A 19,002-nucleotide genomic window follows, 5' to 3' on the forward strand; every position below is an offset into this window, starting at 1 on the left:
TGGAACTAGGGCCCTCCCCATCAGCCAAACGAGTCACTCCCTGCCTTGGTTACCTCAGTGGCACACCGAACACTAAGCAATTGGCAAGCGGAAGAGAGGGAAGACCAGCTAATGGTCCAGTAGCTGCTGCCGAGTAGCCCAGAGACCAGATCCTACATGAACAGATTCGTTGAGGTACAGGGAGAAGGTCATGGAATGGACTGAGAGATTAGCTGATGGATTCAAGAGTTATGCAGTAGGTGCCCACTTTATCCAGATATCATGCAAAAGCTTTACATACTAACGTCTCCGTATTTACTAAGCTCATGCAGGTAGGTCTGGGTAAACATCTGTTAACGTGTCTAGTTTTATCTTCAGAAGCGTAGATCCATGTGACATTTCAAATACCATTTGGCCAACAGATGATGACAATTGGGAGGGGGTGGGTGGGTCTAAAAACTGTTAATTAAATGTAAAACCTAATTAACTTTCAGTGCAATCTCTTTACTGAACACCTGAGTTTGTTTGCAGCACCTCTGAGAGAACTGACCATTCTCATGCAGAGATGGCAACTTATATTACACCTGGCATTGGCTGTATGAATTCTATGCCTCACCTCCTGCCCCAATGCATTGTGGGTAAGTAACCGTGGCAGGATCAGGCATGTAACTGACTCAGTGACTTGCTTTAACCCACGACTGTAATGGAACAGTGTTTTACCAAGCCAGGTCAGCAACAATGGGCGGGGCTTTTGCCTCAATTGGGTTAGTTGAGGGACAGAAACGAGGTCCTTTTGCCAAAGAAATGGTATCAATGGAATTTACTGTGATCATTAACAGTATTACTTATACTTATTCAATACTAATACTTATTCAAGGGGACCTCTAGGGAGCTACACGTCATGTGTAAGTTAAGCATGTGCACAAGACTTTGCAAGATCTGAGTTTAAGACTGATTTGACCAGTGGATCCTTTACTGTTCAGAACAGAGCTGATTCAAACACCATCATAACATTAACAGCCCCTTTCTCTTACAGAACACCTTTTATTTGGCATTTGGATGAAATGTCTCTCACAGCATCTTGAGAAAAAAAATTTAGTGCCAACCCCAAAGAAAAGAAAACATAAAAACAAAAGGTCACATGGACAGAATTATTACAGTATCAAATTTCATTTCTACATGGTATTTCATGGAATATCAAAATCTTTTATACACTGCCATGGTTACATTCAGTCACAAATCAACTACACAGGAAGAGTCTGCAAATGCAGCCTTGGCTGAAAGTATTTGTCAAGAGAAGGTAAAAAGCTGGGTCTCATTCTCTCTCTCTCTCGCAGTCTCCCAGGCATACAAAAGTCTGGCATTCAGATTACAATACAGCATGGTGATGAAAGTGCAGCATGTCTCTTCTAGAACCACCTCCAACACATTCTGCTCTGCAAGGTGCACAGTACTGAGGGGGAGGAAATCTTACGTTGTACCTCAGCAGCTGGTTGATCCAGAATATTGGTAAGGGAAGCAGATCTTTGTTGTTGAATTCATCGATCCAATATTTTATCCAGAGTGGAATCAATGTCAGAATCCAAATGCATGGGGCTGCTACTGATTCACCTTCACTATCTTCGCAAGCTGTAATTTAAGGGTCTAGCCTCCAATCATGCATAAGGGCTTGAGGGAAATTTTATATAAAACAAAAAAAGTTGGACAACTTTTCTTTCCTCCACCTACTTAATGGGAAAGCAGATTTTCCAGAGGAAAGATAAGCTATGCTTTGTACAGAAAAAATTAGTGCTTTGAAACAGAGATCCACCACTAAAGGGAAGAACTCAGTGTGTGTGCAGAAATTCATCTATTTAATAAAAAAAACCCTTACAGCTTTGGGTGGGGAAGGAGAGCAGTTTAAAGTTCATGAAGCAGATTTTTCCAGATGAAGACTGACAAAATTCAAGAGTGCCATACTGCAATCCTTACGCAGGAAAGCTCCCCTAGAACTGGGACTTCAACGAGAAGACTGGCCCTTGCTCAGGAACATGATTAGGCCTTCAGAAATAATGTTCAGTTCGTTTCACACTTCTGTTCCATCATGAGAGGACGAAAGTCTAATTTTGAACCTCAAACTAGTCCAAGACTGAACATTATGCAAACAAACTAACAACTCTTGCCACACCTACGTGGCCATAGTTTTAACCGCTGGTACAGAATTAAAACCATTGAGCTTTCTGAAATTAGAATCTGCTATTAACCCACCCAGTAGAACACTCAACGCTGCAGTGAGAATACGTGTGCATGCAGAGTTGATAACGTTGATACAAGTGGATATCTAAACAGTTCTTGGAGGAACAGCAAAAACCTTAACAATATGGCACCACATTTTGTTGTGGGGGAGGGAGATCTGAGGCAGAGTATTTTGTACGAAGCCAAAATGGAGCACGTTAGCCAGCCCTAAATGGGACAGTCTTGGAACCTTGCAAAACTGCAATGAACAATATTCCAACTGGAGGGAAGTGCACATTTTTCACTCACTTGCACTGCCAGGAATGATGAAGTAACAGGAATCTTTTCAACCCACTCCCTCATGCTTGGAGAAAGGTTAACGATACACCACTATTATTTAACAACAGCAGCCAGAAGAGCATGGTGATAAGGAACCAATGCATAACATAAATGTGAATTCCAAAGAAATCATCAGTTCATTGACATTAAGAGGAAGGGTTTCCTAGGCTGAGCACCAGTGTCTTTTGAATGGGTGTTCATAACAGGAGCTTCACAGCAGCCATCTTTCCACTGGCTGGGAAGTTCTGATAAGGAGTCAACTGCTTTCATAGAAACAAACTCTTCCCCAGTTGGTCCTGAAGTCTTGGTAGAAATGACATTTTCAGCGACAAAGGATCTTTCTCCAAGATGGAGTATTATATATGAAAAATGCTACAGTGATATACTAAAAGGGAAATATGACCATTTTATTGCCAAATTAGATGCTCATGGAGAGGTAAACAAGATCTGTACTGAGTGAGCTGCTCTGTCCATGGCAGAGTTTTCCCGTTTACTGTTAATCTTAACAAAAAAAGGGAAAAGCTATAGCCTTTACTCCACCACTGAAGTGGGAATAGATCAGAAGCTTTGAAAAATATTACACTCAGACACCTGCAGAAAAAAGTCTGTATTTGGAATAATTGCAACCATGAGCCATCACGAAATTGAGTTGCAACAAAGCTTATTTTCATATAAATTTACCACTGAGAAACACGTGAAAGTAAAAACTGACTGAGTCTTGTGAGACATGTGAGGTAAGGTATCTGTTCACCTCAGCCAGGAAACGATTGGAAGAGACAAAAACAAGCCTAAAGGCCTTTCATTATTGCGCTAGGAAGCGATGCAGAATGAATACTCTACCTGGCTTTAAAGGAACGATAAGAAAAGTTTGCCGTTGGCCAGTGCTAGCAAAATCCTTTCTGGAACAGTTTGGAGTAGAGACTTTGTATCCTAGCCACGTGAACTATGATACTCTGTCCTATCGCATAGTGTTGCCAGCTTTATAGAAGCATTAACTTTGCAGCCTGGGAGACAAACTCATATCCCAGAGCTTAGCTTCACCTAGTTTGATGCAGCACAAAGGGTACCATCTACAGCATGTATTTATTAATCGCCACCCAGAAACACGCACACACACTCGTACATATAAAACTAAAGAAAAATCAGTACATACATACAATGTATAAAACGTATGAATGTGCTCCAAAAGTGCACAAAACCCGCTTTATTTTCATACTTCAGAAATGCTTGATATAGTCATAAGCTGTATGCATGGCTCTGACTTCTGCTATACCCTCCATGTTACTGGACCAGGACTCTAATTCAGAGGAGGAACTGGCAATGAATCCACTGGGTGGAGAACTGTGCCACTCATTTTAAAACAGATTACAAGTTAGACAGTGAATGGTAACAGGCCATGTTTACAAGATTCCCCAAGTGGAGCGGCTTTTCTAACGGTGTTTCCTAATGCACTCACACCTGCATTAGCAGCGCACGTGAGAGCTGTTTTATACACTCCAAGGGGTTTAAGATGGTTAGCAAGTGCCTGAATTTCGAGACACACTAAATACAAACTGGGTGATGAAAATCAGGGTTTTTGTGCGAACAGGTTGAACTATCAAGCCACTCCAAGTATAGTAGGGCAAATCGCAAGATCCCAAATAGAAAGTAGCAGCATTTACAATGGGAGGAGGGGGAGAAGTCAGCTATGCTGGGAAAGCACATTGTTGAGTTAGATCCCATTAATCAATCCTGTACGATTTCTCTGTCACTACCAAAATTAACCAAAACAGCACAATACCATTCCCATGCAGTGCTTTCTTCCTGTCCCTCTAGGCTTGCTACCTTTCATAAGGCAACAGGACAACACTCAACAGAAGTGTTCAGTACAAATTCCTTATATGACTAACTTGATCTGCTCTGATTATGGGGGCTGCTACAGTAAATCAGGGAGAATCGGATGCAAGAAAGATGGGGTAGAAGAGAAAGGAAATCCCGTGTACATTAAAATCCCACTTCATTTTGAGAACACAAACTAAAAAGTATTCAGTATTCATAAAATCCAAGCCAACAGAATCCATCTTCGCCTAACCTGAAAGTTAAGTTTAGTGGGTGATTGACAAGAGCCTCATTTTGTAGTACACAAGTTCATTTGAATTAGCAAAACTAAGCTAGATTTAAAGGAAAGGGATGATTTAACACAACGGAACAAATCTCAAATGACTGAAGTATCAGTTAGGGAGTAAATCCCTTCCCCAAAGCACTACCGAACATATACTGTGCCTCTAGTAAAGAGATGCCAGTATTATAGACACGTCCTTGTTTATGAATCAGAAGTTTACCTCTCAGTACAAGATTTGCAGCTACAGATAAATAAATACGTTGTAACTGCAAATCCCAGGTTTTTTTCGCTCAGTACCCATTTCCATAAAGAGCAGACGAAATCAAACGTTATGCAGATCCTTTTCATCCTCCAGTTTTTCATGAGCGTAGCACTGAGCAAAGAGACAACAGATTATAAGGTGACTGCCCCTTCTCCTCTTTTCTTGTCAGTGTCCACTTCCTGGATCCCACGGTACTCAAATTCAAACAAGCTTTTTTCTGATGTCTATTTTTTTCATTTCCGCTCCGTGATTAAAAAAGACAAAAAAGCTACCCACGCTTTTTCCTCTTTAGAAGAAGTCAAAGAAAATTCTCTGCACCTTCTTTCCCATAGCCAGTGGAAAAAAGTACAGGTTCCACAATCCATATTTACAGGACAAACCAATTCGTGAATGAATGAATGACAGCCAAAAACAAGAGGCACAGTCCTATACTAGAACATTAAAAGCAGGGTGCTCAAAATCGAAGTGGACCTTCCTTCTGAAGTTCACCCCATGGAGTAGTGTTTGCCCGTTCAGCTGTGTGCAAAACAGTTGCTCGTATTATTTCTGCCAGCAGTAAGCATTTTATTCCTTTATACAATGGTATTAAGAGAACAGTGACTCTGGCGACTTCCTGCAAGAGTTTCTGCCGGTGTGCTTTCGCTGAGGGGCTTGTCGGGAGGTACAAGGAAGGTGCTACTATCTGCAGAGTCTTCCAGTCCCACTGAAGAAGGGCCAACTGAGGGAGGATGAGATTCCTCTGTAAGCTGTGGTGATAAATCACTGTTTCCTAGTGACGGTTGACTGCTCTGCACTGTCTGGGAAAGAACACCATCTGCAAGGGAGAAACGCAAGAAGCATCAGAAATCTCTGGTCTGTCAGTGTGCACTCTGGATGGTTATTCTATGAAGTTGCATTTAAGTTTGATTGTCATATGAGATGCTCCTCACACCTAGCCCCAGAAAGGCCAAACAAGTAACTGGCACACATTGTAGGGCTTAAATCTAGCTAGTCAGTCCAAATAGACAATATTTGGTATAAGCAATAACATGACAGGATTAGTCAACACGTATACTTTGGGTGTGCAGCACTTCAGGAATGAGCACTTCTTAAAAAAAGAATATGGGATCAGTTGCTTAAGCCACTTTAGAAATATAAATACCATTACTGTATTACTAACATACCATGCTATTAAAAATGAGAACATTTCAGTCTAATTTACTCTGCTAATTTTTGCTAGTCATCCAAGGACATTTGAAACAGTTTCATGTTTCTAGTCAGTTTTACTTGCAACATTCTCAAGCACCAAAAGTGCTGTAATGCTTTGGTTAGGAATTATTAGAGAGAAATGTTTACATTTACTAACAGCTTTCACTGAAATTATTTTTGTTTTGAAGTTTCATAAAAACTTTGACAGATTTAGGTTTTGCAGAAACTAACAATTTGAGGTCAGTATCTCTTAAAGTATGAACCCTGAACTCCACCTTGCTCTTCCTTGATGCCAAATACTGGCTTTTATAACTTCAATGGCTCAGAAGTCAGGGTACAGAGACTGTTGCTGCATTTGAGTCTCCCCTATTTAGATAGTTTTGTTTGGAGGTGTTCCTCATTTGTCTCTCATTAACATATGCACACTTCAAGAATTCCAGGATAGCAAGAGCACAGTCAAAAGTGATAGTAACTGCATGCATATGTACAGCTCTCAGAGCATATTACTGATTTACACTTTAGTTACCTTTATAAAAATTCAACACCAAAACAAAATTAAAAAAAACATTTCTCAAAAAAATTATATACTGAAGACTCTTGTCCTTTTTTTTTTAAACTTCGAAATACTCTAAGGTGTCCTCATCAAGAGTACTGAAGTGTTAGTGACCTATGGTTTGTTTTATAAAAATTCATGCTTCATCTCAGCTTAAGATGTAATACAACAATTAAATATCAACTTTTAGTTGACCATCTACAACAACTAAAGGACTAAACCTTCAAGTAAACAAAAAACACAACCTTCATCAGGCAAAGGCCTGTAATGAATAGGTGAGCTGTGCACAGAAGGTGTGCTCTGTAAGGCATGGAGGAAACAAATTCCATCATCAAGAACCCTCCTGTTGTGATTGCTCTGCCAGCATACACCAAATTTACCTATCAAGAGATTGTTCACTCTCCTGCCTCCAACTGCTGTAGGTTAGGTTTCCTCCATCATATTTCAGTCATAAAAAACTTTGAAGAGGTGAAGTCTAAGAGCTAAAAACAAGCTTGCAGCACTCATACAAATACTGATTTAGAGGCCCAGAGAATTTTAGTATTAGGAAGAGTAAAAATTATTATAGAGCAAGACTTGTATTAAAACATTTGCCACAAAAAGTGAAAGATTAGATTCTGAAATATATCATTGCTCTTCTATCATAGAATCCCTAAAATAGCTGTATGTTCCAGTTTAGTTTAGATTATCTTCCCTCTAAGCAGAACAAAAAAGGACTGGAGTGTTCCTCGTAAAGATATTTGTTACCAAGCTCGTAAAATTATCAAAACTCCTGCCCACGTACCTGGAGTAGAACAAAGGATACTGTCTGGATTGATGGAAGCCTCATAGGGAGGAGGCGGGTCATCAGGATGCTGAATATCAGGATATTTGTAAGCTGTATAGGGTGGTGGGGGGTCATGGAAATGAAAGGCCCCACCTTCCCCATCATCTGAAAGATGCAGCGGAGTAAGGCCTGTTCCGAAACCATCTGGACCATAATCAAAACCAGGCATCCTGCGGCCCAGGTTAAAATGGTGCACTGTTTAAATGAATAAAGTATGAGAAAATGTGTGGCTTTATCCCATTTCCTTTCCCTCCGGACTAAGGCCCACCTCTGCGCCTTCTTCCATTCTGCCCCTTATTCACAGAATCTCTCCCAAAACCTGCATAATGAAGCCATACTTTTGCCTCATTCAAATTCACCCTAAAAACCATACTGTTAGTGCCAGGCCTAAATGTCAGCCATCCAGAAGCATATATAAATCTTAGCAAATCACCATGAAACATCTATCTATCCTTTCTCCCCCCACACCCACTCGTTTGTCCTCATCCTCACCCACGTCATATCTAAATTCTAGCCTTTAAAGCTCTTTAAGGTAGGGATCTATTTGTCTATTTGTTCTACAAGGTGCCCAAGCACACCTTTGGGCATGGTACAAATGTTACCACCATTAATATTCCCTCAACGAATGGACAAAGAGAAGAATGTTGGAACACCTGATCAGGGTACCATGTCAAATGACTTTAGTATACTTGCTCACATGATAATCAGGCACATTAACTAATGTTCCTACCCAGAAGCCTCCCAATCAGAGAGTGATAAACAAGACTGGTGTCAGTACAAGATCTTTAGAAAGATCAGGCGTGCCCCACAGAATTAATTTTTTTTCAAATCATGACAATTAGAGCCAGTATACAGAAGTGTTCAGACACAGCCATTCAGCAGGTCAGCTCAGAGCCAGACTCCCATTTCCACTTGTTCTCTTTACATGGTAGAGACTTATAATTCTATTACTAAGGGCTTGTCTACACAGGGAATTCATGGGGAAGTTATGTGCAATAGCCAGGCTGTGAATGTAAGGCGCAAAAGCTATTCCACACTATCATCCCATGTGGACACTCGGATTCCACACTAAAACAGCCTGTGTGCAGCTTAGGTTAATCCACTTTGGAAGCATGCTTATATAACTGAGCTAAAACTGCAAAGTGGGTGAGGCAATACCCAACTTCTGTGGGTGAGAGCCAAGCTTACACGGAGCTGCTCTTCCGCTGGGAAGTGTACTCAGTGTCACAGCTAAATACAAGGTGGAACAGATTGTTTAGTATAAGTAGTTAACACACAAGGGACCACTCCAGGTGAAGGAGACAGCTATAATTAGCGTCTCTATTCAGTCCATGATTTTTAGTACCTGGCAAAGTTATGAATTTAAGCTCCCAGGCTTGTCCATTGATGAGTGAACGGGGGAGGATCCCAGTGCCCAGGCTCCAGCCTGAGCGCCTACACTCATTTTACGGCCCTGAAGCCTGAGTCCCACAAGCCCACATCAGCTGACACAGGCCACCTGTGGGCGTTTAATTGCAGTGCAGACATACCCTTTGAGTACACTTCCCAGACCTGAAGGGCTCTGTGTTAGCTCGAAAGCTGGTCTCTCTCACCAACAGAAGCATGTCCAATAAAAGATATTACCTCTCCCACATCTTGGGACCCACACAGCTACAACACAACTGGCTAGAACTGCAGATACAGAATACTTACAATTTACTCCAATCAGAGACTCAATGCGCTCTCTGCGTCTCTGACGCAGCCGGTGGACCATGAAGAGCAGCAGAGATAAGATAAGAAAGGAGGAGATGCAGCTTACTATCAGTCGCATTCCACTTGCCATCGAGTCAAATAAACTGTTGCCATCTGTTAGGTGAATTAAATTAAAAACAAAACACAAAAAAAACCCATTACTACTTTGACCAAAAGTTATTTTTCTTGACGTTTTCTTTCAATACTGGGGAAGTATGAACCTAGAGTGAAGATTAATGACTAGGTTTTAAATTCATCTATATTTCATACATGCAGAAAATTGTATATTAAAAAGTTATTAGGAAATCCATCCTTTGTAACGAATCTGGATTCCCTTAACATTTGTTATCCGGCACAGTGGAACCAAGTGCTTAAGACTACAGATGAAAGTCTTGCATGACATGGAAAGGGGAAAAGCAGAAGTTAAAGAGCATTTCAGATACTCATCTTTGTTTGCACCAGAAAAAGTCAATCGATCTGTGCTCCAAGAGCGTAGAGGTCAGTCTTAGGGTTAAGGCAAAGACCTGGGAATTAGGAAATCTGGGTTCTATTCCCAGCTCTACCAGAGCCTTCATGTCTGATCTTAGACAAGTCACAACTTTTTTGAATTTCAATTTATCCATCTGTATGAATGGGAATGTTTTACATATCACCTAGGGGTGATAATTATCATCAAACTCTGCATTTAGATACTGGTAATGCTTTTCATGTGTAGCTATTCGCGTAGCTGAAGTTGCTTAACTTAGGTCGACCCCCCCACCCCCAGTGTAAACCAGGGGCAAGAGACAGGACTGTCTGCACTGGATGAAGAGGACACAACTGTATATTACCTGCATATTGCTGTTAAATAAAAGCAGTGATTACACTGATCTCTGCAAACTTCTGTGCATAAGCTGTTGGAAGGGTTGAAACTTTATCCTGAGTATTTTGCTTCTCAAATGAACTTCGCTACAAATCTCCAGCACTTATGTCATGCACCAAGTTATTTTTTAAAATGAGCACAATTCTATAATTGACTTTGAAAACAAATCGTTTGATCCAAAGACTACTAGAACAGTCAGAGAACATGGGAACATAAGCAACTGCGCTAAGGAATACCATTTTATGATTACTAACTGGGCACTGTCTTCAGTGCTGCTGGCTGTCCCTTGGAAGGGCTGCTCTTTTACATTCCCCAGCTTCTTATGTTGCATTTTATGGATCGCTCACAACAGATTAATACATCCACATACAAAATATTCTGACTTGTGTTAAGATTCTATTAGAGATTTACCACAAGGAATTTTTGTAAAAGGTCTTTTACACTTTACTGTTTGATTCTAAGATCGAACTGCTTAACTTTAGATACTAAAATTAACACAAAACACATTTCCTCTGCATACTGTACTCCTATTTGTATTCTGAGTTGGTGCTACTATAGTAATAAAACTGTCAGATGAGGTTATAGCTGTGAAATATTTCAAATGGGTTTATTTTCAATGTGTGTTTATGAGGTTATGAATCCTACCTCTAGTGTTAATAAATTATAGAAACAAGCAGTGTGTACAATCGCACAGCTAACACACAATCAATCTTATCTTTAATTCTTAATAGAAGCCCACCCTGCACCATAGACTTTCATCAATACGTTCCCCCTCACACATTAACCAAATGTCTCCCACCCAGCTGTCCAACGACCTCTGCGAATATCCACAATCTCAAACTGGGCTCTCAACTCCCAGTGACAATATCTGCCTCCCACTTCAGAACCTTATGCATCCCAAGCCACCATTCCCAGCTTGCACTGCTCTTTAGCTGCTGCCTGATGTTTGAAATAGAGTAAAATTTACCTTCAAATAGTTTAAGTGCCATTTTACAAAGAGAGAGAGAGAGAGAGTGCGTGTGTGTGAGTATTTCCGGAAAGGCAGTGGAAGTGGGGATGTAGGATGAGGCTCTTCCAAGTCTTTTCCTTCATTTTCTGTCAAATTCAGCAAGTGAGATGTATCCTTTAGAAAATCTTGTATTTTGATCAAATAGCTTTACCAACCCTCCTGACTCACCACTGTAACCCAGAACTATCTTGGTTCCCTAAGCTTAATCACAAGCAGCAACTAAGCAACCACCCAAATAATTATAAATCACATGCAGGGTTTGCAAATGACTTACATTTTCAGTATTTTAGCGAAATTTATCAACAATAAATCTGGATATAAAACCTACCTCACCTGCCATCTGATTTTCCTTTCTGCTATTCTCCTAGTTTTCTGTGTTTAACAATGTAAATGAAACAACACTCTCTCTACTTTTGCTGTAAGAGAATAGCTTTAACAAGCTTCCTCAGCCTCCCTCTCCTATTTATCTTCCTCTCCAGCATTCCCTTCTTTAGCTCGTACTGCCTCCTCCTAATGGCGCACAACTAAAAGTTAAGTGGATTTATCATATTCTCATTTTCACTTTTAACCTCATTTGCTCAGTGTGAACACATGAACACAACAGCCTTCCTCTTTTCACTGGCAATTCTGAGTTTGTGGTCATCCCCAGCTCACCCCTGCCCACAGCACAATATACTGCCTGCTTCCACTTCCATGTATTCTCTTTACATCTATCACAGCTGGGGCAAGTCTCAGCCCATTTCTGGTCACAGCCCTCTTTCAAAGTGCTCCTTGTCATGGTCCTGAAAGGTTTGCCTAGAACTTCTGCCTGCCTGGCCTGGCAAGGGACTTGACCATAAACCAAATCCTAGATAAAAGGATACTTTTATAGAGGTACAGAACATAGGTCTCTCGTGTGACATTTTATTCCCAAATTGTATATTTCACCAAACGCTGGCAGCTGCGTGAACAGCTTCCCGGAATTGGAGACAGCAACAGTATCCTGTGACTATGCATCAATTTGCAGTCACGACAGAGGCTTCTACACACTGAGCTCTCTAATTCATAGAAATATTAAAAGAAACAAAATACACTGAAAGATACGGGTGGATCTGTCTAAACAGATGTCAGACAAATAAGTAACTTTGTCACACCCACAGAGAGCAAATAGAACCCCATACATACTTCCCCTCAGCTGTGGTATTGTAAATGCAAGGCACTAGAATAATTCTTCCTTAACAAGTCAAAATGGATCAAGTATCTTCTGAAGTGTTGTAGATGTGACTGCTCAGCAAATTCCTAGCACTGAAGTGTTCCCTCCCTTCCCAATTCCTTTATAAAATAGTCTTGTGCACTATTACAGTTGCTGTTTACCCACTCGGACAGTAAGCGCTTATAATCTGCCAACTCAGCAGCAAGATGTATTTCCCCATGGTCTCTCTTTGGAGGACTACTAATCAACAGTAGGTAAATTAAACAGTTTTCTTTCTCCTGAGATGGGGGTTTTTGGGAGGATATCCAGAAATATCTGACAAAGACAAACCTGCACTGATTAAAGAAAGCAACTTACTAGTTTAGTCATCTAATATCTGTAAAACCCCAGAGGGAAAAATTGACATGCTTCATGTGAAAACGTCAGTGTTTACCACCACCAGAGGAGACTTCACTATGGACTACGTTTTACAGCTGCTTAATGAATCTCTTCCCCAATAATTAAGTTACTTAATAAAATAAAACTAGCTTCTGAGACAAGAATACAACGCTATTTTTAAGATGGCTTCAGTTTCACTAGAGAACGAAGGTCTTAAAACAGGGAATACAGAGACGTAAAGTATACTCTTCAAAAATAGCATTCATGAAATAGTTAAAATCCACAGCATAAACAAGGATTAAAGAACCTTGCTGCAGTGTTATCTCAGGTCATCTCAATTCTATCTGGTGGCTGATGCTGCATTAAAATAGTTTAAGATAAGAATTTGGTACAAGGGTATAAGCAAATCTTACCACTGCCGATAATAGTGGGAGGAAAGCCGTCATTCCCCCCCACCCCTTCCTAGTGCAAGTTTAAGCTTAACTTTCATACTGCATGTGACGGATAAAGCAGGAGGAAGCTAGCAGCTTTTAATCATGAACATGACTTACAGATCAGTCTTATGATAAGCATGGCTTCCGGACAGATTTGCAGCTGATAAGCACTTGCTTGGTTTCTATTGCCACACACTCAATAGAAAGGTTTGGGGGTATTTGGGTTTTTTCCCTCTTTTGGGAAGGAGGGGAGTGGGGGGGGAGGGGAGAGAAGAATCTCCACGCATTCCGTACTGTAGAGCTTTCTGAAACACGACCACATCTTTTGTAACCTGAAAATATAATTAGGTTATTTTATTATGCAGAAAAATGCCAATCTTAAAAACAAATTAATTGTTTTTTTGAATAAGCCCCTTTTAAAGGGACACCAAGACTTGAGTTCACATCCCAACTTACAAGTAGTACAGTGCAGAATGAACTTCGATTTGTACGGCCCAAGAACAAAAAAACCCAGCTTTCAAATACCTGTTCAACTGATCAGTAATCACTCAATACACATGCAACGTACTGAAGCTCTTCTGCACAATTTATAACTACTTCTTGCATTATACCTGCATATAAGTAGCCAGTACTTGGAATACTAAGCCATAAACTTCCAATAACTCCCTTGAGAAAACAGAATCAATAGATGCTTAAACAAATGCAAGCAAGAAAGCTTAGATCAATTTCTCCTGGACCATCCTGTAAAATCATAACTCACAGAACACAGTATTTATACCAACACAAAGTCTGCTGTAGCTTAATACCAAGTGAACAGTAGTCCTTCCTCCCCCTAAGCAAAAAAACCTCAAAACATTCTGGTATGAGTGCTCTAAGGCAAAGGTTTCTCTTGTGCCAGTTAGGTAATGTAGCAGAGAAGATTAATCCCTACCCCACTGAAGTTTATCAGTGAGAGAAAGGCACCTGCTTCCAAACAATTCTAGAGGAGCAGGTCCCAGGTACCCCGGGTATATATTTCCTGTCTCGTGCTTTTAGATGGCCAAAGCCCCTTAAAATAATTGAGGCATAAGGAACTGGCCAAGCTGGGTTAAACTTTGTAGCTCCACAGAGACTGCACCTTCTCATTTTGGCTGTAACCCTGGTTATAGAGAGTTGTGGATCTTAGCCAATCTGTATACCTATTTGCATAGTAGTTAATGCATGAGAGGCCATGGGCACTGAAGCTTCAGTTAGACACTGTGCAAAAGTGCAATACCAGTCTGAAATCAGGAAGAAACTTATAGAAAATCTTTCTAAATGACTTTAAAATAAACCTACATTGTCAGTCTGCCAAGTCTTTGAGAACTCCAAATACTCTCAGTTGCCTAAGAGAACTATTCCTCTTAACGAAGACGAAACAAGTGGGGAATCTGACCTGACAAGCACCTTACATAGCAGGGGATGTCAAATTGCATAGAGTTCTCTCTCTCCACTTGCTGGTTTGAATGAAGTATATCCAAATGACTGGGCTGGTACAGAAGAATGAAAATAGTGAGGACATTTGCTTTTTTAAACAATCTAATAAAATCAGATTATTTTCACCAAATTCTGTTCCGTGACAAACAGCGCCATCTACTGGCTAGCACACGCTAAAAGACAGATGAGTACTAGTCCACTTCAAAGCTGTCCTTCTGTTTGAATTTTGACAAACAGTAGCCTCATGCTATTCTCAACGAAAACCAGGGGAACTCTGAAGAGTGAACAGGTTTGTTAAAGATAAACTCAGATCTTTATTTAAGATTACTGAAAAACACAAAACCAAGCTCAAAAGCTTCTGTTCGCTGTCTGAACCAAGGTATACTGGAATTGCCAGACCAGATCATACTCGTGGTCTGTCTGGTCCAACGTTCAAGGTCTAGAAGTGGCTAGTATTTAGATGCTTCAGAGGAAAGTGCAAGAATTTCTGTAATGGACAATTATGAAAACCTGTCCATAGGAAAAGGGTTTTTTTTTTCCCCCCTAATCTGCAGCAGTTGCTGGCCTGTGTGAAGGAAGAGTTTCTCTCTTTATAGTTTAGCAATTCCCTTTTATCTACTAGATGATGACATGCTCAGAGTTCTGGGCTGGAGATTATTATTCTTTATAGAACCTCTGCTGATTTACCCCCTCTAGATCAGTAGCTCAACCTTTCCAGACTACTGTACCTCTTTCAGGAGTCTGATTTGTCTTGAGTATCTCAAGTTTCACCTCACTTAAAAGTTATTTGCTTACAAAATCAGACATAAAAATACAAGTGTCATAACACAGTATTACAAAAAATTGCTTACTTTCCTCATTTTTAGTGCATTATAAAATAAATCAATTGGAATATTAATATTGAACTTACATTTTAGCATATAGAACAGTATAAACAAGTCATTGTCCGTATGAAATTTTAGTTTGTACCGACTTCGCTAGGGCTTTTTATGTAGCCTGTTGTAAAACTAGGCAAATATCTAAATGAGCTGACGTACGTACCCCGGGCAGAGAACCACTGATCTAGATTTCTTATTTCAGTACTGAGTGAATTGGTTGAAAATTTAGAATTCACTGGTTTATAACTCTCAGAATCCTTGCAACACTTATGGCAAAGTGCCCTTCCATTGCTAGGTATTCTAGGTCACCTATTTCTGCTTCTAAGCTTCTTGCATTGGTATACAGGTTTATTTATCAGGTTTAAATTTACCTCATAGCACACATCATGGGTATTTTGCCCCTGAACTGTATCACTCATTTCAACCTGTCCCTTCTCCATTTCAGTAGTAATTTCTGTCCTATCGTCCACTACCATATACAGATACTCCTTTATGTTTACATGGAGTTCTCGGTGTTCCTTACTTTCTCAGTAGATATTACTGGGACCTGAATGCTCCTCAGACCCTGTGCGTCAGTTCCCTATCTTCCAGTTTAAAAACATCTTAACGCTTGCCAATTTTCTGTGCTGTTTTCACTTTGATTCAGGGGGAACACATCCCTCATTGTTAGCTTTCCTCTACCCCAAAAGTTCATCAGTGCCGTATAAACAAACCCTCTTTACATCACTTAACACTGAGATCTTGAATTTCCTCACCTAGCTGGTCCTGTGCAGGGAATCAAAAGCATTTGAACCTACAGACTTTCCTAATTTGAATTAAGGTGCTAGGACTTCTCTTCTATTCCCCCAAGTCAATGGTAGTAATATGTACCATGATAGGCCCCTGCCCACCACACACTAGAACTTTGTCTACATGTTTTGAGAGACTGACCACATATACATATGGCAGGCAAGGCACCAAATGATTTTCATTGTCACCACATTCCTGGGTATAAATATTTCTAATACCAAGGACTTTCCACCATATGGTAAGAATGACACACCACTGACAACCCTTTCTATCCAGGAACACCAATCACCACCAAAAAGCCCTTGAAACAAATCAACTTAAGAACAAAAACAACAGAAGTACATGAACAACATTATACACCCAGGCACCAGAGAAAAGGAGACATACCCAAGACTCCACCATAACAACTCTGAACAGTCGTGTTATCCATCTGTGTATCCAATCCCTTTTTTGAAGCTTGCTATGTTTTTATCCTCAGTGACATCCTGGAGCAATGAGTTCCACAGCCTAATTATATGTTGTGTCCAAACCTTACAAGTTTTGAAGCTGCTGCCTTTCGATATCACTGAATATCCCCAAACTCTGGAGAGCTGATGAAAATAGAAAGAAAAGGCTCCCTATGAACTCATCTCCAGACTGAAATAATTGTCTCTACTGAGCTCCTTGTCTCTCTAATACCCTGGAACCAACACAGCTACAACCCTGCAAATGCACTGAGCATGAAAATTCACAGTTACAAATACAATTAAGATACATTAAAATACACTCTGGGGATTAGCCACAGCAGTTAATATAAAGAACAGGCTCAAAACTGCATGAATGTTTTGCCCTCATTTACCCACAGAGAGCCAGCAGATACCGCCCGACACTCAGGAGGGAGGGAGCAGACAGACAGACGGGCCCCAACTCAGTAACACCAGCAGCAGGCTTTTAGACACTGTTGGACAGTCTAAGTTTTTGGGTTACGTCTCCAGACTGAAGCTATTCCTGTGGGGGTAGAGTGAGGAGAAAGAAGTGCACTCTGCATCAGCAATGTCAGAGCAGATCACCAGAGGCACCTGGAAAGTGGAGAGGGAGCACTGTGTACCACAAGTTTAATAAAAGGCTAATTTCTACCAATACAGATTCACATGCTTTTATTAATCCATTCCTGGCAAGATCACCTTAACATTAATGCTTCCGTCAAGGAAATACCAACCACCACCAAGATGAAGAGACATCTTGGTTCTCCTCAGTTTTCTGCGTGCCACCCTCCCAAGGCCCCTGCAAGTCTCCTCATCCCTTCCTTCATGCCAGAGTCCCACGCTGTCACCCCTCATGCTAGGATCTGTGCTCTCCACCCATCTCCAGATGCCCTCCTCCCCACTTCAGGTCCCTGCTTCCAAACCTCCCAGCCCCCCTGCATTTCCTTGAGGGTTCCGGATTTGCTGCCCACCAGTCACCAAGTCCACCCCTTCCATATCCCTGCTTCCCCTGAAGATCCCCACCACTACCACCTCCCTACTTCCTCCCTCCACCATCTGTACTCCCCAGTCCACCCAACAAGTCAAGCTACTGCCTCTGACCTGTACCTGTACGTAGCAGGGGGCCACAGGAGACATTCTTCTGCCTACAGCACCAGGCAGAGTGGGAGCCTGCTTTTCCTGTAAGTCAGGCTTTTCCAGTGTTCCAAATTTGCACCAAAATAAGGAGATGTGCCCACTGATACCTAGAACTTTCCCTGGAATGTGGTAATTGATGGGAAATAATAGCATTCCAAAGTTATGTTACGGAGAAAGATGCCATCAAGTTGAGCGTTAGATCTCACTTCACTCAGCCGAAAACATGCAGTTTAACACACTTACCTGGGTCTAAACATGTAAATTTGCAACACTCCTTTGGGTCTTTGCGATACTGCTGACAACCCTGGGGCCGTTCACACAGGGCTGCTACACACATCTCTGGTTCCCCATTGTGACAGGTACAGCTCAAACAGGGGTCATCCCCTTTTGGGGTGAAATAGTAGCCTTCATCAACAATGTTGTCTTTGATATCAACACAGGTCTGGCCTGGAACAGAACAGAAATGTGTATCAATACCTCACCAGAAGAGATCATATGTGCAGCTCTTCCTGCCAGAGTAACAGGCACCCAACTCAATCTGTTATGTAAAAGTGCTTAAAAAGAAGCAAAAGCTGGACATGAAAAGACAAGTACAAACTGGATTGTTTACATTAAAAGAACTGTGAAAAGCAATCCTCAAGGGTCATGGTAATGCCATCGACTGGCATGACAAAGCTGAAAGATTCTAGACATGCAAGGTTTTTTTATTTTTTGTTTTTTTAATAACTGAAGTAATCAAAGTGTGTTTTATTTAGTCTGTATTAATAGGATGTAGCTGTCAATCTTTTAGACATTTCTTATCTGAGGGTCATTGAAAGAAACAGTAGGGCAAGTGGACTTCTGCTCCTGCCATCTCCTTGGACCCGTAAATGCCACTGTTGGGCCTTTGACTTGGCCTGATTAAGACATCTTTCAGAATCAGTACAACAGAGAGAGGAAACCAGACAGTATTATGACCACCAGCTCTGGCTAAATTCTGACCACCTAGGATGTAAGTGTTCAAATCCTGCTATCATTCCTTCCCTTACGTATTATTTTTCTTCCCCAACTTATCTCTCTCTCTCTCCTCTTTTCTGTCTCTCTCTTCCTGCCTTCTGTCTATTAACAGTCTGCTTAGCTGGACAAGGCAACTCCAGCCATTGAAACACTGTGCTTAGAACTAGTGACCAGAAAGGCAAGCTAAAAACAATGCCTTAAAACAGTCAGATGTT

At 41.0% G+C, this 19,002-nt stretch overlaps 1 protein-coding gene across 4 annotated transcripts in view; it reads right to left on the reverse strand.

The window, feature by feature from the left end:
- Positions 1 to 1,003: 1,003 nt before the first annotated feature.
- The window catches only part of DGCR2 (DiGeorge syndrome critical region gene 2), a 65,323-nt gene continuing 47,324 nt past the window's right edge, over positions 1,004 to 19,002 (reverse strand). For all 4 annotated transcript variants that reach the window (XM_075120273.1, XM_075120272.1, XM_048821028.2 and 1 more), the window contains 4 exons: positions 18,035 to 18,238; positions 9,155 to 9,307; positions 7,421 to 7,657; positions 1,004 to 5,709 (listed from right to left, as the gene is read on the reverse strand). In XM_075120273.1, coding sequence (XP_074976374.1) covers positions 5,468 to 5,709; positions 7,421 to 7,657; positions 9,155 to 9,307; positions 18,035 to 18,238 — 836 coding nt within the window. In that variant the 3' untranslated portion in view covers positions 1,004 to 5,467. The remainder of the gene's footprint in view (positions 5,710 to 7,420; positions 7,658 to 9,154; positions 9,308 to 18,034; positions 18,239 to 19,002) is intronic.

This window comes from Caretta caretta, chromosome 15 (genome assembly GCF_965140235.1).
Source record: "Caretta caretta isolate rCarCar2 chromosome 15, rCarCar1.hap1, whole genome shotgun sequence".
Classification (NCBI taxonomy): Eukaryota; Metazoa; Chordata; order Testudines; family Cheloniidae; genus Caretta; species Caretta caretta.